This window comes from Mustela nigripes, chromosome 16, assembly GCF_022355385.1.
Source record: "Mustela nigripes isolate SB6536 chromosome 16, MUSNIG.SB6536, whole genome shotgun sequence".
Classification (NCBI taxonomy): domain Eukaryota; kingdom Metazoa; phylum Chordata; class Mammalia; order Carnivora; family Mustelidae; genus Mustela; species Mustela nigripes.
In genome coordinates, this window is record NC_081572.1 from 35,340,663 (window position 1) to 35,363,358 (window position 22,696).

The following is a 22,696-nucleotide window of genomic DNA, read 5'->3' on the forward strand; positions in this document are numbered from 1 at the left end:
TTATTTTTGTGTTTTGTGTAAGAAGGTGGTCTAGTTTCCCAGACCTGTTCAGTGTTTCCCAGCACCATTTATTGAAGAGACTGTCATATTTTCATTGTACAATCTTTCCTTTTTTGTCATACATAAATTGATCATTTAAGTATGTGTTTATTTCTGGGCTGTTTATTCTGTTCCATCGATCTTTATATATTTTTTATGCCAATACTGTTTTGCTTTGATTACTTTAACTTTGTAATATATCTTGAAACCTGAGAGTCCTGGCTTTGTTGTTCTTTCTCAAGGTTGCTTTGAATATTGGGAGATAGGTGGGGGGTCTTTTGTGGTTCCATACAAATTTTAATATTGTTTGTTGTTGGTCTATGAAAGATGATGTTGGTATTTTAATAAGGATTCCATTGAATCTATAGATTCCTTCGGGTTTGAACTACTCTCTAATCATGCATTTTACTGACAAAAATTCTGCATGGCAAGTACTAGGTCAGTTTGGTTGTTTTAAACGATATGGCACTTCTGACACCAAAACTGTGGGTTTTTTCCCCTGTTATCAGTCAGTTTTTCAACTCTCTGGACACCAATTAGATGTTCTACAATTCAGTTCAATTCTGATACTGAGTACCTGGAATTAGTGCTGACCTCACAGGTTTGATCTGCCCCCTACTTAAGATGCCAGTCACAGGTCCTGGACCTTTGTTACTTCTCACCAGTTGGCTGTAAATCTAAGATTCCTCTGACCCCCTCTATGGGTTCGGTAATTTGTTAGAAATGGTTCACAGAACTCAGGAAGACACTTTAATTACTGTTACCAGTTTATTTTAAAGACGACAGCTCAGTAACAGCCAAATGGAAAGCTTTGCTCATGGAGATGAGGGATGTGGATGGGCCGGGAGGAAGACAAGATGCAGAACTTCCATGCCATCTCTGGGTCCACCCTTCCAGCACCGTGAGTGCTCACCAACTGGGAAGCTTTCCAGGCCTTGTGGTGTAGGGTTTTTTTGTTTTTTTTTTTTTTTAAATTTTATTTACTTACTAGACAGAGAGAGTGAGTCAGAGAGCACAAGCAGGGGGAATGGCAGAGAGGGGGAGAAGCAGGCTCCCCGCTGAGAATGGAGTCCAACCTGGGCTGAAGGCAGATGCTTAACTGACTGAGCCACCCAGGTGCCCAGGTTTAGGGATTTTTATTGTAAGTTCACTTATGTAGGCATGGTTGATTAAATAATTGGCTGTTGATTGGTTATTGGTGATTAACTCTGTTTCCGGACCTTTGGGAGTGAAGCTGAATATTTCAGCCCTCTAATCACATCTTTTCCTTGACTGGTAAACTGACATTTTGAGGCTGTGTAAATTAGGCCCACCTGGAGTCACTTCATTAGCATGTGAATGAACAGGGCTTATTGGATGAATAAGAAAAGATGCTCCTTTCATCTACATCACTCAGGAAGGATTTTTAGAAGCTCTTGTGTCAGGAACCTGGGATAACACCAAATACATATTTCTTATTATATCACAATATCACCCTATGGACTCAATAAAGAATTGTCGAATGAATGAATTTTTGTAATTGTTGTTGCTGTCCCTTTTTTATGCATAGCTCTTTTTATTTTTAATTACCATAATACTCATTTCTAAGAGTATAAAAAATGTCTTTTGTGGTCTCTATATATTTTACTTTTTAGGCCACCTGAGTGGCTCAGTGGGTTAAGCGTCAACCTTTGGCTTGGATCGTAATTTCAGGGTCCTCTGCTCAAGCCCTGCATCTGGCTCTCTGCTCACTGGGGAATCTGATTCTCCCTCTCCCTCCCTCTGTGCTCTGTCTCTCAAATAAATAAATAGAAGTCTTTATATTTTACTTTTAAGAAATTGAATATATTTGACATGTAACATTGTATAAATCGGAGGTATACAACTTGTTAATTTGATACATTTATATATTGTAATAAAGGGGCCCCTGGGTGGCTCAGTGGGCTAAAGCTCTGCCTTCAGCTCAGGTCATGATCTCAGGGTCCTGGGATGGAGCCCTGCTATGGGCTTTCTGCTCAGCAGGGAGCCTGCCTCCCCCCCCCCCCCCCGCCCCCCGCCTGCCTCTCTGCCTACTGTGATCTCTGTCAAATTAAAAAATATATATATTGTAATATGATTGCCATTTCATTTTTGAACTTTCACTTAGAGAACGTCCATCTTTTGAATAAAAATGTGTTTAAGTTTTACAGAGATTGAAGGAAATTCTATAATTATACAAAATTATTATCACATCATTGGGGCTTTTGAAGATGGGGGGAGGAGCTTTATCTTCTTTCTTTAGCCTTCATAAGGACTCCATAGAGAAAGAATATTCAGTGTGTGAGCCAGTGATATATGTACCTTAGAATAGATACAGTGTATTTTTAGCTAGTGCAGTAACAAGATGTATGAGAGGAAGAAGAGAAAGAAACAACATCATTGCACTGAAGTTTACCAAAGCCTTACTTGGAGATGGAGATAAGATTTGTTAAAGGTGATATCAGCTTCAAATTCCTCAGCAACTGAAACATCTAATGTTGGCTTTATCATTTTTTTCCCAGGTGATCTACTGTTCTTTTGGTGGAACATCCAAAGGACTGCACTTCAATAACTTAATCGTTGGACTTGTCCTTCTTACGAGAGGCAGAGATGAAGAGAAAGCAAAATGTAAGCACTTTTATTATCTCAGAGTGATAATACTACATTGGTGTGTAGAATAATTTACCTGAAAATTCTGATGACGGTCAAAGCATTTGAGTTTATATTTCTCCAAAGGAAATACAAAAGTGACCAATAGGCGCTTGAAAAAATGCTCAACATAATCAGGTATTAGGGAAAGATACATTAAAATTAGAGTGCATATCTACCGGAATGGCTGAAACAAAAAAGACAGATTAGGATTGGTGAGGATGTAAAAGTTGCAGCGCTCATACGTTGTTGTTGGGTGTGTAAAATAGGACTGTCACTTTCAGAAAACTGTTAGATAGTACTTCAAACTGTTACACATTGAGTTATCATATGACCTGGCAATTCCACTCCTATGTATATATCCAAGAAAATTGAAAAAATGTTTTCATTAAAAAAATATACCTGAGCATTCACAGAAGCACTGTGCATAATAGTAACAAGACGGAAACAACCCTAGTGGCCATCAACTGATGCATTCACCATAAACAAAATGTATATGTCTATACGATAATACACTACTTGACAATAAGAAGGAATAAAGTACAAATTAATGCTGCAACATGGATTAACCTGAAAATACGATGTTAAAGTTACAAATGCCAGTCACAGTAGGCCACATAGTGTGTAATTTTACATGTATATGAAATGTCTGGATTAAACAAATCCATAGACACAGTTGATTAGTGACTTCCAAGGGCTGGTGGACGACAGGAAAAATGGAAAACAACTGCTAATGAAGGTGGGTTTCTTTTCAGGTTTTTATTGAAAATTTCCCAGGGAAGGGGCACCTGGGTGGCTCAGTGGGTTAACCTTCTGCCTTCAGCTCAGGTCATGATCCTGGGGTCCTGGGAGTGAGTCCCAAACACGCTGAGCAGGGAGCGTGTTTCTCCCTCTGTTTCCTAGGCTTGTGCTCTCTTCTCTCTCACTCACTCTCTCTCTCAAATAAATAAGTAAAATCTTTAAAAAAAGAAAAATAAGTTTCCCAGTGGAAGTAAAGGCAAGTGTTTCTGTTTCATAGGATATACATATAACATTTTGCTCTAAGAATTCCCAGGTTTTTATCCTTGGCCACTGGATGTTGGGTCTTTCTCTCTTCCATCTTCCTTTTCTAACCTGCCTTCTGACTGCTTCCCCCAAATCTCTAAATCCCTGAATTTTTGTATTTTTTTTAAATCATTTTGCTTTTTTACAGTTTTATTGAGGTGTAATTGACTTAAAATAAAATGCAAAATATATAAAGTGTAGATTTTTATATGTTTAGACACATATATACCCACATCATCACAGTTAAGATACTGATCGTATCCTTAAAACCCAATTAGAATTTAACTGTGCTCCTGGTTTTTCAAATTAGCATCCCTCTACCAACAAACAAATACTAGAGGCTCCAGGCAGCCAGTAATTAAAAATAACATTTTTAGAGGGTCACAGACATAAGCATATATTAAAATTTTTTCATTTTTTAAAAAAAGATTTTATTTATTTATTTGAGAGAGAGCGAGCGTAGAAGCAGAGGGGAGAGGGAGGAGGGGAAGCAGACTCCTCTTTGAGCAGGGAGTCCAATGCAGAGCTTGATCCCAGGACCCCAGAATCATGTTGTGAACTGAAGGCAGATGCTTAACTGACTAAGCCACCTACCCAGGCGCCCCTCTTTATTTTTATTATACTGTTGTATTAGTTTTATAGGGATGCCCTAACAAAGTGCTGCAGACTTTCATAAGTGGCTTAAAACAACAGAAACTTACTATCTTACAGTTCTGGAAACTGGAAGTCCAAATTGAAGATACTGGCAGGGCCCTGCGCCCTCTGAAACCTATAAAGAAGAATGCTTCCTTCCTGACTTTTCATGGTGTCATGTTGGATGTTCCTTGGCTTGTAGCTGCATCACTCCCAATTTCTGCCTGTCTTTACATGGCTTCCTTCTGACTGTGTTTTGTTTTCTCCTCTTACAGTCAGTCATGTTGGATTAGAGCCCACTGTGATGAACTCATATTAACTCGATTACATCTGCAAAGACCCTCTCCCAAATAAGGTCACATTTATGGGTACTGGGCTTTACCGTCTTTAGTGGAGAACACAGTTCAACCCATAACAGGTGGTCAAAGCAGATAATCCATCTGAGGAAATTTGCAATGGGATGCAGGAAGGCAGGCAGCGAAACCTGCCATGCCTTCAGAGGAATGGAATGTCTCTTCTCTCTTTCTATCTTCTACCTTTCCAAATAAGTTCCCATTCACAAATACCTGGAGGTTGGGTTTCAACATATCTTTCTGGGAGATGCAGTTCAATCCGTAACAGCAATACTTCAAACATACATATAATATGTACATCCACCAAGCTTTATTCTTAACATTATATCATATTTGTTCCAGGTCTTATTTTTTAGGAAATAAAATATTACAGCCAAAGCATGGTGCTATCTCTCTGTATCTCTCCGTGGTTCTATCCCATTCTTCCCTTTACAGAGGTAACCACTCTGATGAATACAGTGCTCTTTCATTCCTCATGTAGGTCTTTATATAGTTATGATGTTGTAGAAACCCTTAAACATATCTTCACCTGTTTTTCAGATTTTAAACTTTTTTAAGTAAATGGTATACGATACAAATTATTTTGCAGTTTGCTTTTTCCCTGAATATTTTTTATATTTATCCATCTTGAAATACTTACTTCCTTTATTCTAACTGCTATATAATATGTCATAGTGTGTGTATATCTCAGTTTACCTATTTTCTTATTGATAGACATTTATCTTTTTTCCCTCTGAGTTTTGCTATTACTGATAATACTCCAGTGAACATTGTTGTATCTCATGCACATGTGTGAAAGTTTCTCAAGGGTGGAAGTTGAGTTGCTTAGAATCTGAATTTCTAGCATATATTCCCTTTGCTAGACTTGGCCAAGTGAATCTCTAAAGTGGTTGCAGTAATTCATATTCTTAGTAACAGTGTATAATAGTTCCTGTTTCTCCCAGTTTATTGCTAACACTTAATATTGTCACACCTAAACGTTTTTGCAAATGTGCTGTGTTTGAAAAGATACCACATTGCTGTTTTAATTTGTATTGCTGGTTTTCATTTTCTTTCTTTCTTTCTTTCTTTTTTTTTAGGAATAAATTAAATTATATATTTATAAAGTGTTTGGCACTGGTAATCACTCAGTAATATTTACCTCTCTCTTCCTTTCCTACTTCTACCATGGTAAGTTTAATTTATTCTTTTTTTTTCCTAGACATTTTTAGTCTTTTTGCAAGTGAATCTGGGAGCTATGTTATACGGGAAGAAATGGAAAGAATGCTCCATGTGGTGGATGGTAAAGTCCCAGATACACTCAGGAAGTGTTTCTCAGAGGTATATTTAAAGATTTACATTTCATCTCTGCTTATTACAAAGTATTAATTCTTAAATGTTTATGTGCAACATATTATTGACATTTTTGTTTTTAATGGTTGATGTTTCAACGGTTTATGTGCTGTGCTCAGAGGTCCATGACACTTAACTAATGCTGTTATTTGTGAATCTGAAAATTCCCAATTCTGCTTTAAAGAAGTGTCTGTACTTACGGTATAATGAAACACACTCTTACATTCTGACACCAACACAACTGGTGATCTGCAGGAAGCTGAGCGTTGCTCACATTGTAGTGTCATTGCTTTTCATTGTACAAATGGCCTTGAGCCATCTGTTACTCTGGGACATGTCAAGGCTTATTTTGTCATTCATTTGACTTAACGGATTTGCATAGTGAAATATTTGGGTCTGAAAAACTTGTTATTTTTTTTTCTGTTTTCATAAATATATTTTTATTGTAGAAAACCTAAACAATTAAAAAAAAAAAGCATATCTTTAACAGAGCATATTCTCCACCCCACCTCCCCTACCCTTTTCATTGGTCTGCTAATATGGGAAAAGTCCCTAGAGATGGTAGAGTAAAAACCCTTTTAGAATATTCTGATCCTTTCCTGCAGCACACTCAGTGCTGCGTATTTCTTATGGCTGGCTGTTTGACTCATTTGCATTTCACAGATAGGACAGCCCCTTGCTGCTCATAGTTTTATTCAGCTTAATTTAGTCACCTTCCTGTGTAGGCACTGATTGTCAGTACTCCAGCCATATGCATATATGTGGTTCTAACGTCTCTTTGGACCCTCTAACTTTAGCTTTTCACTATTCTGTCTTTGAGTTTCTTCTGTGTTGATAGCACCTGGAGATTTCCCTTTCTTGCTTTGAGCTCGCTGGTATGGTTTTTGGTCACTTTTATGGTGTTACATTTTACTCAGCATTTCTGTGTGTTTGTTACAAAAGGTTTGGTTTCCTGCATTTTATAAGGGGGATAGGTGGAGATAGGCAGGAGGTGGCTGAGTGGAGTTATTTTGTTTAGGGTAGTTGGGAAAGGCTTGTCAGATAAAGTGACATTTGAACCAAGAATTTAAAGGATGAGAGATACAACCTGCAGATATCTGGGAAAGCATTTTTCAAGAAGAGAATACAGTAAAGGCCCTGAGTGGGGAGCGTGTTTGACATGTCCAAGCAACAAGTAACCTCCCGTAGAGTAAGAGAATAGTAGGAAATGAAGTTACAGAGGTTGGGGAAGGATGGGGTGGGATGAGGTGGGGAGATTATATGTGGCTCTGTAGGACAGTGTGAGTTCTTTGACTTTTACCCTGAGTGAGATAAAACACTGGAGGGTTTTGGGCAGAGGAATGAATACATGAGGGTTGTTTTCTTGTTTGTTTTTAAGATTATTTATTTGAGAAAGAGTGTGGAGGGGAGGGGCAGTGGGAGAGGGAGAAAGAGAATCTCAAGCTCCACTGAGTGCAGAGCCCACCCGCCTCAATCTGATGACCCCAAGATCATGACCTGGGCCAAAACCAAGAGTAGGACACCTAACTAACTGAGCCAAGGAGCCCCAACATAAGGTTTTGTTTTTGTTTTTTTTTTAAATATTTTATTTATTTGACAGAGAGAAATCACAACTAGGCAGAGAGGCAGGAGGAAGCAGGCTCCCTGTGGAGCAGAGAGACCGATGCGGGGCTCGATCCCAGGACCCTGGGATCATGACCTGAGCTGAAGGCAGAGGCCCCAACCCACTGAGCTACCCAGGCGCCCCCCAACATAAGGTTTTTAAAAACATGATCAGTTTGGCTCTTCTGTAGAGGGTAGGCTAAACAGAGACCACCTGAGGTATCTGAATAATCCAGGTAAGAGGTGGTAGTCATGTAGATCATGGTATAGTTGTGAGGTGATGAGGTTTCAGATTCTGCATTTATTTTAGAGAGAGAGTTGACAGGAATTTTTCTTGTATTGATTATGGGCTGTGGTAGAGAGAGAAGAGGAGATGACTAAGGTGTTTGGCTTGATTTATGAAGTAAATGGAACTTCCTTTAATTACTATGGCTTATATATTAGAGGTAAAAGTTTGGGGTTTTGATATCAAGGGAGATTAAGAACATAATTAAATTTGAAAATCACTTTAGACATTAAAGTGGAGATGTCAGTTGTCCTTTTTGATATATAATTTAGCATTCATGAGGTAGATTTGTTGGCTTACAGTTGAGGATGAGATCATCTTGGAGTGAATTTAGATAGAAAACAGATTGGAAGACTGAGTCCTGTACTCCAATGTTCAGAGATTAATGAGTTGAAGAAGAATCAAAACAGGAGCCTGAGGAATAACCTGTGAGGAGAACCAAGAGAATAGTGCTCTGGAAGCCAAGTGATGAAAGTGTTTTAAAAGAAAGGAGTACTTACACCAAATAAACTGAAAGGTCAAGTGAGTTGACCTTTGATCATTGAGAAGTGGTTATTAGATTTGGCAGTGTAGAGGAAGGTCACTGGTGTAGGTCCTGTGGAGTTAAAAAAATCACTGGAGTTAGGATACTGAAAGAAGTTGGCTCATAAGAGGATATTGTAAGGGGGGAAGTGGAATGTTTAAAATTGCATTTAATGGAAAGGGAACAGTTACTATAATAAAAAGATCATAAGACTGTTATTAAGGCTGCGGTTAAGTGTTGTAAGAAGGACAAGATCTTTGGAAGAGGAAAGATCAAAGAAATGAGAGTCCCCAGTTTTGGAATACTCATGAAGAGGCTATTTAAATCACTAGATGCTTGTGATTGGTTTAAAAAAAATAAAAAACCAAAACCAAAACAGCAAGGTAAATGTGCTAATTTTTTATCTGATTCAACTATTTGATCTATTAACCTGATGTAATTTCTGAGTAATCTGACTGGTTATCATGTCCAAACCCTTGATTTTCAAGTTAACCATGTTTCAGTATAAGTATATATGATATAATATTCATATTAGAATAGATATATTTGGACCTCCCATAACACAACACCTCCCATAACACAACAACAAAAAACCCCCAAAACTATAAAGAGAAGCACTGTGGACCTAGTACCTAGATTTAAGTGACATGGAATGGGTTTCAGCTTTTTCTGTCTTGTGCTTTTATTAGCCTTGATGAAGTTATAAAGGAATCCATGTAGGAGTTGTTGTATTCTTTTCTTACTGAATATTTTCTTATGTTGTCAGTTTTTAAGGTGGAAATTCATATTTTATATTGTTCTTTAAAGATGTATCAGTTTCAGGAGCCTGTTATTTTTAATTGCCCTATGTTAAATTGGAATTTTTTTCCCCTAAACTATTGTGACAATTTATAAAAGGAAACTTCGTGTTTGCTGCCTTTTTTTAGAAGACATCCATGACTCAAAAACATAAAAAGTTGGGTTTAACAGATGGAATTTGGGTGTTACCAGGATTGCAGTGATCTGAATGGATAGTTGGAGTTCTGAGATTACTTCATATTTTACTAAGTCAGCCACCAAGTGTGATGTATAACTTAGGCTTAGAAGCTTTTTACTGCCTGGGTTTAGTCATATCCCTGTCACTGTATAACTTAAATATTTCACTTTTTAATGCCTCAGTTTTCTCTTGTGTGAAATAGGGATGATAGTAGTATCTCCTATAGAGGGTTACTTTGAAGATTAAATTAATATAAACATGTTTAGGGCTGCCTGGCTCGTTCATTTGGGGGGGGTTGTGACTCTTGATCTCAGGATTGTGAGCTTGAATCCCATGTTGGGTATAGACATTACTTAAAAATATTATTTAAAATTTTAGAACAGTGCTTAGGGAATTGAAAGCAGTATTGACTATATGGGAAGGTGGTAGAAGTGCCTATTTTAATTGGCAACTTCTTTCTTTCTTAGTATGTAAGGGTGCATTTTATAACAATAACATCTTAGCTTCACTGAAACCATTGATACTACTTGTTTCATTGTATCTAAGATCCCATCGATTAGAAGATGTACCTGCATGTATTACAAAGAAAGAAAAAAAACCTGCTAGTTATAACTGAAGGACACTTGATTTTAAAACTCATCCCAATTTACACATTAACATGTATAAAAATATGTGCAAGCTTTTGGATATATACTGCTAATCCTCTTTCTAGACTAAATGTGGGAAACAGAGAAAGAATATGGGTGTGATCCCTGATCTCTGCACATGCTGGCAATGTCCTCTCATGTCCCTGCAGCAGCTCTGAATGCCACCTTCTTCCATTCAGAAAAACAAGACTTTCAGTGTTGTTTTGATTTGGGTTATACTGTTAAATCTTCTGAAACTACTACGTGAAGTATATTATTGTACTTAATAGGATGCTTCCAAATAATGTAGAAATTATTTCTACCATATATCACTTTTAGGTTATGAGTTATTTGTATCCCTTAATATTTCTATCAGGATTAGGCCCGATAGGCTCCTGAATGTCAGTTTTCATTGTATTTCCATGTGGGTTGCTTCTCTCTTTTTTCCATAGAAACATCTGGCCCTCATTCACCCTAAGTCCTCTTGTCTCCCAGGCAAAGAAATTGATTTACATAGCTATATGATGTTCTTTCTCAGCCCAGATACTTTTTTTAATCCAGGATTTAGAAAGCAAAATATTTGACAAGAAAGCAAAGAAATAGAAATCTACTTGTTTCTTTTTGTATTCTAGTTGACTTATGAATACATGTTTTCAATGATGCCTTCTGTAAGAGGGCCCCAGGACAGTTGTTTTAAATTTGCCCTGGAAATTTAAAAGAGCATTTGAATACCACACATACTTAATTAAAAATGCTACTTATGACAGATTCAGGTGCTGAAGAAGAGGGATAAGGCAAGTAAAAAATTAGCCTTCTTAAATATAGGAAAAAATGCAGCTTATGGATTTCAGGATATACCTTAGTAAATAAAATATGGCTTATTAGTAACAATGCACTGCTTTAATGAATTGATAAAATAATTTACAATTAGCAAATAGATTTTATGGAAATAGAAGTTCTTAAGTACAGGTATTTTTGAAAGCACTTTGATTTCCAGGTATACAATCTGTAGTGTTATTTAGATTAATCATTCCTTTGTAGATAGTAGAAAGGTAAATGTCAATGAATTGTAAATTTCAGGTTGTGCAAGTTCTAAGCAAGATACGGTAAAATTTGACTAAATCTATGGGTTTGTATTTTTTCCTTTTAGGGTGAAAAGGTAAACTATGAAAAGTTTAGAAATTGGCTTCTTCTAAACAAAGATGCTTTTACCTTCTCTCGTTGGCTACTATCTGGAGGTGTTTATGTGACCCTCACTGATGATAGTGATACTCCCACTTTCTACCAAACTCTAGCTGGAGTCACACATTGTAAGTAATGGCATTTTGTTGTTTTCTATTCACTTTTTAATACAGTTGCCTGGTTATATGACAATATGCCTAGTAAGGAGAATTTTATTGTCAGTGGTTTTTTTCTTCCAAAGTGTAAAAAATAAAGTACTGGAACACTTGGTACATAGCTGAAAAGGAAAACTCTTTTTCTCTACTCACCAAATACTTTTGTGCTTCATATGTGTGGGAGTTTCCCCCACACAAAGCAATTCACCAATGCTCTGTAGATACCAGTGGATGTTCTACAGTTCAGTTCAGTTCTTACATACTGTCTACCTGGGAGTGAGCACAGACCACACAGATTTAGGGCTCAGTCTATCTGCTGCCCACATCAGAGGCCAATCACAAATCTTGGTTGTTGCCAGTGCTTCTGATCAACCAGCTCTAAATGAGATGATCTCCCTCCTTGGGTTGGATAATTTGGTAGAAGAGCTCATAAAACTCAGGAAAACAGTTTATGTTTACTGACTTAATATATATAAGAAGGATTGTGTTAAAACAATACAGATGAACAGCCAGATGAAGAGATACATAGGGCAAGTTTGGAAGGGTCCCAGGCACCGGAGCTGGGATGCGTCAGTCCTTCTGGCATGGATGTTGATGTTCATCAATCCAGAAGCTCTCCAAAACCCATACTTCTGGAATTTTTATGGAGGCCTTATCACATATAGGTATGATCAGTTATTAACTCTATTTCCAGTCTCTAGTAGGGCTGAAAGTTCCAAGTTTCTAATTATGGCTTGGCCTTTCTGGTCACCAGCCCCATTCCAGAAGCCCACCAAGAGTCACCACAAGCATTATAATGAAAGACTGCTATCACCTAGGAAGTTACAAGGGATTTAGGACGACTTTGTCAGAAACCTTGTCACTCAGGAAGTTAAAAGAGTTTGGTCAAAGACCAAATATTGCCGGGAGCCGGGGGCAGAAACCAATTTCACACTATTTCATAATAGCGCTCTACTTATTGTCCATAACCAAGTGGTATTAGTTTCCTAAAGTTATTCTAACAAATTAGCTCAGTTCTGGAAACTGAAATCAAGGTGGTAACACGTTCCTCTGAAGGCCCAGGGAAGAATCCTTCCTTGACTCTCCCAGCTTCTGGTGACCCCAAGTTTTGCTTGCGGTCATTTAACTTTACTTTCTGCCCCCATCTTCCAGTGGCCTTCTCTGTATCTCTCTGTGTCCTCACCTTTTCTTATAAGGACACTGGTTACTGGATTTAGGCCCCAGCCTAAATTCAGGGTGCTGAATTCATTACATCTACAAAGACCCTATTTCCAAATAAGGTCATATTCTGAGGTTCCAGGTGGTCATGAATTTTTGAGGGATATCATTGAACCCACTACTATATAGGCCTTAAGTGTTAATTTCTACTGTTCTTTCTTGTAGGTACAGAAAAATACCTGCACTGGGCTTTTGCTAATGCTGTTTCTTAATACTGGAATTCTTTTTCCTTTCCTTCTCTCCATAAATCCTAGTCATCTTTGAAGACTTAAATCACATGCCCCTTTGTTTCCATGAAACCTTTTCTTTCCCTCCTGTGGGAAATCATCTGTCATTCCTCTGAACTATCATAACACCTTTTTTGTACCCTTCTTGGATGAGCTTACCAATTTCCACCTTTTATTATAATTATTTATAGCATTCTATTTATGTGCACATGTCATCTCTCTTTTTTTAGAGAAAGACACAGTGAGAGTGGGGGTGAGGAAGGGGCAGAGGGAGAAGGAGAGAGAGACTGCTGAGCAGGTTCCATGCAGGGTGAGGAAGGGGCAGAGGGAGAAGGAGAGAGAGACTACTGAGCAGGTTCCATGCCCAGTGGGGAGCCTGTATACATGTCATCTCTCTTAAATCATAGAATCTATATTATTCTTTCCTCTCTCTCCCTCTGTGCCAAGCCTTAAAAATAAGTATTTGTTGACTGAATAGAGTACCTTGGGTGTCAAGTACTGTTTTATCTGTTGCTTTATGGAACTTAGGACTGGTTATTAATTATACAGCAGCTACTTTTCTGCCCATTTTCATTCCATTCTTACCAGAAGTTCCAACAGATTCTGGCATGAATAGACAATGAACTTGATTTTACTACTTTTCTGTGCCCTTGTCTTTACTTTTGATAGGAAGCCTCTTTAAAAAAATTGTTTTGCATAAAAAATTAGGGACTTTTTTTTTTTTACACTCACAGTAAGCTCTAACTTAACGTTAATATTTAAATTGTTAGTATTATGTATATTTTGCCGAACTTTTGGTTTCATATTTGATTGTATGGTAAATTATTTTTCTGTTAATACTGGCTAAGAGTGTGAGTACTCCCCTTTAATGATTTGTGTTAAAGAAAAAATTATTCTGACACTTGTTAAAGTAATAAGGAAGACTTAAATCCAAGACTTCTACAGTAGTCTGTAGTCTCTCTAGTAGTCTAGAGAGAGATGGGTCAAAACAGGGACAGATAAGGAGCTGTAGCCAGGGAGTGAGGTGAGGTGGTCAGAGGAGATGTCAAGGGTAAGGGGAATTCTTCCTAAAGGCAAGCCAAGAACTTACACATCAAAGGTGGGGTTTGAGGAACTTGATCAGATATCAAGGGTAGGCAGACAACTTGGCAGGATTCTTTGCTAAGACTGGATCTGAAAAGACTGGATGGGGGCCAAGTTGGAGGCCCAGTAGAAAGGAGGCCTCAAAGAAGCAGGACTAAAGTGTGGTCAAGGAGAAAGTCTTTTTGTCAGTTTCTTTTCTTTCTTTCTTTTTTTAAAATTTATTTATTTGACAGACAGAGATCATAAGAAGGCAGAGAGGAAGGCAGAGAGAGAGGAAGGCAGAGAGAGAGGAAGGGAAGCAGGCTCCCTGCTGAGCAGAGATTTCCCTGATGTGGGGCTTGATCCCAGGACTCTGGGATCAGGGTCATGACCTGAGCCAAAGGCAGAGGCTTTAACCCACTGAGCCACCCGGGGACCCCCTTTTTGTCAGTTTCTTGAGGTTAAATTAGGTCTGACATACTTTGCAGATGCAAATGCTGCTTATTCCTTATTTTGGAAAGCACTGTAGTATTACGGATTACAGATTTACTTAAATTCAGTCAGAATAATTTTCAAAATGTTAAAAATGTTATCCCATTATGTGGTTCCATTTTTATTTGAAAGTGATCTTTTCTATTTAGCTTTTTATCATTTGGGAAGATTTCTTGAATTTTTAATAGTGTTTGAAAGTTATAATTCCTTTGCCTTGTTAAAAATATCTATCTTGAATTATTTAAAGCAAATATTAATGTAGATGCATTGTTTTACCTGTAATAATGGCCTTCTAATTTCTAAACTGAGTGATTTCTTCCTAGGGTCATTGTATCTACTCATATCTCACTGCAGCATTTTAGCACTATTGACCATTCAGTTTTCATGAAATTCTCTTTTTTGGCTTTTGAAACATTGTAGTTTCCTCGCTTTTGTTATTGTTTGGGTTCTGTTTTGTTTGTGGGGTTTTTTTTTTGTTTTGTTTTGGTTTTTTTTTTGAGTTTTCTTTACTGCTCTCCTTTTTCTTCTACCATTTAAATGTAAGTTATTTCTCATGGGTTCACCTTTGGCCCTATTTTCTTCTTAGATGATGTGCATGCTTTTGTTTCACTACAGCCATTTCCATTGCTTTGCCTATCCATCATATCTCTGTGGGTGATACTTTTTTTTTTTTTTTTTAAGATTTTATTTATTTGACAGACAGAGATCACAAGTAGGCAGAGAGGCAGGCAGAGAGAGGAGGGAGCAGGCTCCCCGCTGAGCAGAGAGCCTGATGCGGGGCTCGATTCCAGGGCCTTGGGATCATGACCTGAGCCAAAGGCAGAGGCTTTAACCCAGTGAGCCACTCAGGTGCCCCTGCAGGTGATTGATGAAGTTTTCTGGTCTTGCTTATCTCAAACTCTATATCATTTTAATCAGTGTCTCCTGAATATTAGTGGAAGGCAAGATTCAGCTGAGTAAACTTGAAGATCAAATTGGCTTTATTCAAATCATGAGCTCAGCAGTATCCCGTCTAGCAAATAGGAGCTCTGAGGAATTGTAAAAAAAAATGAAAGGCCTTTATAGGCAGAAGGAAGCGAGAGTAGGGATAGGAGGATGGAGTTTCTAAAACAGAGTGGATTGTTAGATTGTTTCAGGCAAGGTCATCTTCTTTTGGGGGAATGGCAGGGGTCTGTCAGGCAGAATACTTTATTGGTGCTGATGAGGTAATTCCAGATTGACTGGTTAAAGGTCAAATTTCTGGGAGAGGCTGAAACTACAGTTAGATTAGATATTAAATCTTTGTTTGCTGCGCGAGACTCAGCACAGGTGACTCCATTTGGGGCCTACTGGTTTTTTTGTTTTGTTTTGTTTTGTTTTTCTTATTCTTTTTCTTTTCATTTCTTACTCTTACTCTTACCAGAGCTCAGATCAAGACAGACACTTAACCAGTTAAACCACCGGGTGCCCCTGTTGTTCCTTTTTAAAACGACGTATATTCTATATATGTAAAATCAGATTCACGTTTTCTTGCTTTCAACCCACCTAAAGGTTTGGAAAGCAAACAATGTGTTCTTCCTCCTGTCTCTTCTGTCGTGGTTAATAGTATTTGTAATTCCAGTCATCCAATTTGAGATTAATTTTGACTTTTCCTTGTCAGGCTTCACATTAGATCCTATCAGTCTTAGCCATATTTCTTACATCTTTCTTTCCTGTTGCCATCATTGCAATATTTGTCCTTATTTATCTGACTATATGTTAATGCTAGGAAAGAATAAAGGACAAATTTGTTTTGTTTGTTGTTGTTTAGTTTACATTAAAAAATATAAACTCTCCCTGCTCCAGAATCTTTGAGGAGTCTTAATGTTCTATAGAACAAAGTATAGACTTCTTAGTGTGGCTCTAAAGTCTCTTAGTTTCCTATTCTTAATTATCCGTATTCATTTTTCCTTACATATGTTCTGTGCTTCATCCCCAGAGCACTGCTCAGTCTTCCATAACTATACCCCCATGAGCTTTTACAGCTACCCTATACATCACTCCTAATATTCCTTCAATTAAGATTGTATTTCATCTTTCAGCCCTTGACAATTGAAATACATTGTCCTCAAAGCCCAGTTCGTATGCTTTCTTTTTCTTCATGCTTTCTCCATTTTCTTCAGTTTGAATTAATTACTTTCCATTTGCATTCTTGCACATTTTACATTTAATTAAAGCAATTAAGATGCTTTTTGCCTTACCTTAGAGACATTTGAAAATGGCTTTGATCCCCCCCCCCCCAGAAGTTACAAGTCCTTGGAGGACAAGGTTCTTGTCCATTTCATCTTTGAGTTCGTAGTACAATGGACTAAATGCATGTTATTGGACTGGCCAGTATTGAAAAATTTTCAGTCACTAACAGTCTCCTTTCTAAGTGTGATTTACATGTTTGATTTCCCCAGAAGTGAGCGGGGGTATATGCTATTTTAGGATTATAGCACTAAACCTATGACAAGGAGAAAGGCCAGCATCATGTTTGAATAAGGTTCAGCAGTTTCAGGCGCCTGGGTGGCTCAGTCGATTAAGTGACTGCCTTTGTGGCTCACATCATGATCCTGAGTCCTGGTGATCCTAGGGTCCTGGGATGGAGCCCCATGTAGGGCTCCCTGTTCAACAGGGAGTCTGCTTTTCCCTGCCCCCCCCCCACCGTGTTCTTTCTCTTGCTCTCTCTCAAATAAACGGATTTTTTTTTTTAAAAGGTTCAAAAGTCTCATAGTATCTGAACATTCATATAAAGACATGCCATATTTGGGGGGGAATGAATTATAATATTTATAAATATAACTGCTGAAAGGTACGAAGTTGGTTCTAAGATCTTCCTTCTGAAACTCTTCGATAAATGATATGAAATACAAAATTGATTAGCATTAAGGCACATGGAGGATCAGCTTACTATAAATAGGAGGGAATTATTATCTGAACTAATTATTTTATCTGCCCCTGTAGTGTGCCCATTGATTTCCCTGGTGGCCATAGAAATAAGTAGTGTATGGTAAAAGCCTGGAGAAATGGTATGCTTTAAATTTTTTCAGTTATTTATAACATTTTAAATTGCTGGCATCTTAGTTGAATTTTGTCATATCCTTGTGTCTTATAAGAGGAATACATCAAAATAAAAAAATTAATCAAATATAAAGCTACTATGGTATATTGGTAGTTACCAGTCTTTATTGAGCATTAGAATTATTTTGGAGAAGGTATTAAAAGTGCAGGTTCCTGGTTCTGTGGTAATAATTGTTATTCAGTGGGCCTTAGGACTATGTACTTGAATAGACATCTAAAGTAATTCTCACGTAGGTGGACCATGAACTACATTTTGAGAAATACTGATAGGATGTTTAGGAGTTCTTCAGACTCTGAGTCAGACACTGGCCCTATCACTTATGTAAGTGTGGGAAATTTATTTAATCTCCCTGAACTTCTTTTTCCTCCTCTGGAAAGAAGGGAAAATGTTACAGTTAAGTTCATGGCATGTAGGGGAGGAAAACTTCTTTCCTCTACCCATCTTGGGTTCATTGGCTGGGGCCCTTTAAATTAGACTGACAAAAGGTGGGTAATAAGCAAAAAACATAAGTTTATTAACATAGCTTATGCATGGGAGTATTCATTGTGAAGAACTGAAACAGGTGGTTAGAATTTGAATTTATATTGCATCTTGGCAAAGACCAGTAATTTTGTAGAGAAGGGACAAGACAAAGGGAAACATTCATATAAAGACATGCCAGGCATTGACTTTGAGCTTCTAGAGGTGGCAAATTATAGGAAGGCAAATTTTTGGAGAAACGAGTAGTAGGTAGGGCTGCTTAGTAAGATCTGTTATGTAGATTCATTTATCTAGTGCAATCTCCATGTTGGTAAGGATCTAGACTAGTCTCTGGTGATTACTTCTGTCCTTCCTGATAAAGGGGCAGGGAGGACGCTTTTACAAATTAAGTAAATGGGGGGCGGGGTAGTTTGCAGAGAGCTTTTCTCTTACCTGTTTCTTCTCAGTTACTTTCAACTCAATAGAATCCTTATGCCAAAGTGACATATTGGGGGTGGCATGTTGTTCTACCCTTTAGGCGGACATGACATAATACTTATTTTAAAGGACTCAGCTCGGTGCCTGTTCTGGAATTGGTGCTTTACGATGACTATGCATCCTCTTGTATCACTGAACACTTCACTTGCAAATGTCAGTGAGCTTCACCCCATTATCTCCAGGGAGTAATTGTTTTAGAAGCCAGTAATTTTATAATAGAGGGTTGTAGATCGGTATTAAAATGAACTCATCCACATCTGTGGGAAGAAAGTCTTTTTCTTCTAAGTTTTTTTTAATTTTACAATTCATAGAAACAAAGAACCAACATAAACCAGTGGAACAGACAACTCAGTGGGTAAGGGCTTCACCAGATAGCTACTTTCTTCATGCGGCTTACTATGAAGTCTTTTTTTTCTTTTTCTTTTTTTCTTTTAATTTAAAGATTTATTTAAATTATTTAATTTATTTAAATTATTTATTTAGAGATCACAAGTAGGCAGAGAGGCAGGCAGAGAGAGAGAGAGAGGGAAGCAGGCTCCCCATGGAGCCAAGAGCGAGCCCGATGTGAGACTCTATCCCAGGACTCTGGGATGGTGACCTGAGCCGAAGGTAGAGGCTTTAATCCACTGAGCCACCTAGGCACCCCTTACTGTGAAGTCATTATCACAAAGTCAGAATTACTGCTAAATTTCATTTATACATTCTGACATGGGTAGATTTACATTCTGATAGCTATGGTTCATCATAGTATCTATAAATTCTCATTTTCTGGGTAAGCAACTTGCAATTGAATTCTTTGCCAGCTCTCCTACTTGAAGAATATTTGGCACATTAAACTTTTCAAATAATGTATCCTGAATGTGGAAACTTGTGATAAAAAGTAGAGTGTTATTAACTGATTTGTAAGTAGACAGAAAATATTTATTTTAAAGCATCAGTGATTCCTTTTAAATATGTGTAATGAGCCAAGGTATCTAGGAAACAAAAAGGAATTAAAAATTTTCACTTGTAAATAACATTTATATTAGAGTGTAGATGCCTTTAATCACTTTTGCACATACAATTATAAAGTAAAATTTGAAGTCACAGTAAATTGAACACACTTCCATATTTAATCAAATGCTGTTCTCTTTTATGCAAATCACAAAGGAAACTGGGGAGCTATTTGTATTCAATACAGAGTTAGAATAATTAACTGATCTGATTTATACAAGATTTTAGATTTTGTCATGGCAAGTACATTTTTCAGAACTGCAAATTCCAAATTATTGTTACCTTTTTTTTAATTTAAGAAAGTGAATTGGAACTTTAGCACAAAGTTAAATTTTTAATATTTGAGTAGATCTTAATAAAATTTTTATTAGGGCTGTTACATTTTTCTATCATGATTTGCTATTTAAATACCTATGATGAGATCTGAAGAAGATTAAGATGGTAGAGTAGAAAGATTGTGGGCTTACCTCCTCTCATAGACACACCAAAACTGCAACTACATATAGAACTACTCTTTCTCAGAATGACCTGAAGACTAGCAGAACAGCTAATCCACAACTAAAGATATAAAGAAAAAGCCACTTGAGATAGGTAGGAGGGGGCACAGAGATATGATACAGTCAGGAATGACACCCCCAGTGTGGTAACCCTTAAGCAGAAGGGATATCACAAATGTGGAAGTCCTCCCTGGGGAGCAAGGGATTTCAAGCCCCACATTGGACATCCCCACCCTGGGAACCTGCACTGGGAAGATGAGCTCCCAAAAGGCCTCAGCATAGCTTGACTCCAGAAGAGCTGTTGAAACCCGAAATTCTATCCTTAAAAGTAGTCTGTGCACAGATGCACTCACTCCAAGAGGCAGGAGTTTGAAAAGTTCCTGGGTCATATATGAAGATTTATTTGCCTTTTTTAGTGCATGTGCTGAAGGGGCAGGGCTTTGTAGGAACTTTATCTTGAAACAGAAATGCAGGTAGGTGCCATTTTTCTTACTCTCCCACCTAGCTGGCCTGGTGCTGGTAGGTACCATTTCTGACATTCTCCATCTGCTTTGTTAGTACCACTCACCATGCCCCAACATTCCTGCACCCCTAAATTGTTTCCCCCCTCAAGCAGGCGACTTTCTCAAACAGCTTCTCAGCTTATCTCACATACCCCCCTCAAATGGCTCCTACCTCACAGCACCATTGGGTGTCCTCCACCAAGACGACCTGCCATTCTGCATGCAATGTGTGGGTATGGTCTGGACCAGCAACCCCAAACTGGCTTCCAGTCCAGAGAGTCAGCCCAACGCATTAGTGTGCTGGTAGCAGCTGCATCTGGTCATTTCAGCCAGTCATGCTAGGGACACTCCTACTTAACAGTGTACTTGCAGCCATCACAGCCCAGTCACAATAGAAAGGCACACACAACCCACAGAGGGGATACCCCTGGAGGGGATACCAGGAGATACCTGGTTTTGATGACCAGGGAGATTGTGCTTCTGGGCCCCACAGGATATGTTGTACGTAAGGTCACTCCTCCAAAACTAGGAGATGTGGCTTATCTCATACATGGAAACAAACACAGGTAGAATGAGGAGACATAGGACTATGTTCCAAATGAAAAAACAAGATGAAACCTCAGAAAAAGAACTAATGAAAAAGAAATAAACAATCTACCTGATAAAGACAAAAGTAATAAAGATGCTCACCGAACTGAGGTGAAGAATGGATAAACACAGTGAAAACATCAACAAAGAGCTAGAAGATATAAAAAAGGACCACTCAGAGGTGAGGAATATAATAACCAAAATGAAAAATACACTAAAGGGAATCAGTGGCAGATTAATAATGCAGACAAATGGATCAGAATCTGGAAGAGAGAGTGGTTGATACCACCCAAGCTGAACGGCAAAAAGGAAAAAGAATGATTAAAAATGAGGATGGTTTAAGGGACTTCTGGGACAACATCAGGCATATTAATATTTGCATTATGGGGGGTCTGAAAAAGAGAAGGGAGAGAGAAATATGAGAAATATTTTTGAAGAAATAAAAGCGGAAAACTTAACTTAAATCTTGGGAAGGAAATAGAACATTCAGGTCCAGGAATCAGAGTGCCAAACAAGATAAACCCAAAGAGATCCACAGGAAGAAAGACAGTAATTAACATGTCAAAAATTAGGGGCACCTGGATGGCACAGGTAAGCATTTCACTCTTGGTTTTGGCTCAGGTCATGATTTCAAGGTCATGAGACTAATCCCTGTGGTAAGCTCTGTGCTCAGTGGGGGGGGGGGGGGTCTGCTTTTCTCCCTCTGCCCCCTGCCTAAATGTCAAAAATTAAAGATCAGAGAGAAACTTAAAAGCAGTAAGAGCAAATACGAGAGAACCCCCATGAGACCATGAGCTGATTTTTCAGCAGAAACTTGGCAGGCCAGGGTGCCTGGGTGGCTCAGTTGTTGGGTGTCTGCCTTCTGCTCGGGTCATGATCCTGGGGTCCTGGGATCAAGCCCTGCCTGGGGCTCCCTGCCCTGCAGGAGGTCTATTTCTCCCTCTCCCACTCCCCCTGCTTGTGTTCCCCTTTCCTGCTGTCTTTCTCTCTCTCTCTCTGTCAAATAAATAAAATCTTTTTAAAAAAAAGAAAGAAAGAAAAACTTTGCCGGCCAAAAGGGAGAAGCATGATATGTTCAGTGTGTTATAAGGGAAAAAAATCTATAACTAAGAATACTCTACCCAGCAAGGTTATCACTCAGAATAAAAGGACAGATTGTTTCCCAGATTTCCCAAACAAAAGTTAAGGGGAATTATCACCATTAAACTGGCCTTATAAGAAACATTAAAGGGACTTCTTTAAGTGGGAAAGAACAGGCCATGACTAGAAGTAAGAAAATTATGAAAGAAAAACATCTGGTAAAAGCAAAAATATAGTAAAAGTAGTACAATCGCTTATAATGCTAGTATGAAGGTGAAAAGAAAAAGTAGTAAATAAAGTCTCCTATTTCTACAATAATTAGTTAAGGGATACTCAGAATAAAAAATAAAATATGACATCAAAAACATAAATGTGGGGACAGATGGTAAAAATGTCGTGTGTTTAGAATACATTTGAACATACATGACCACAAACTTAAAATAGATTACTGTATACATATTTGGGTGTTACATATATGAATCTCATGGTAATCACAAACCAAAAACCTGTAATAGATACAGAGAAAATAAAGAGAAGGGAGTCCAGACATCATACTTAAAGAAGGTCCTCCAGTTTTCAGAGTATAAGTCTCCTCTCTGC

At 38.0% G+C, this 22,696-nt stretch overlaps 1 protein-coding gene across 2 annotated transcripts in view; it reads left to right on the forward strand.

Annotated features, from left to right (window-relative positions):
* USP32 (ubiquitin specific peptidase 32) overlaps nucleotides 1-22,696 on the forward strand; it is a 221,581-nt gene that overhangs the window by 108,948 nt on the left and 89,937 nt on the right. For both annotated transcript variants that reach the window (XM_059380701.1, XM_059380702.1), the window contains exons 3-5: nucleotides 2,559-2,664; nucleotides 5,917-6,035; nucleotides 11,211-11,370. In XM_059380701.1, the coding sequence (XP_059236684.1) occupies nucleotides 2,559-2,664; nucleotides 5,917-6,035; nucleotides 11,211-11,370 (385 nt within the window). The remainder of the gene's footprint in view (nucleotides 1-2,558; nucleotides 2,665-5,916; nucleotides 6,036-11,210; nucleotides 11,371-22,696) is intronic.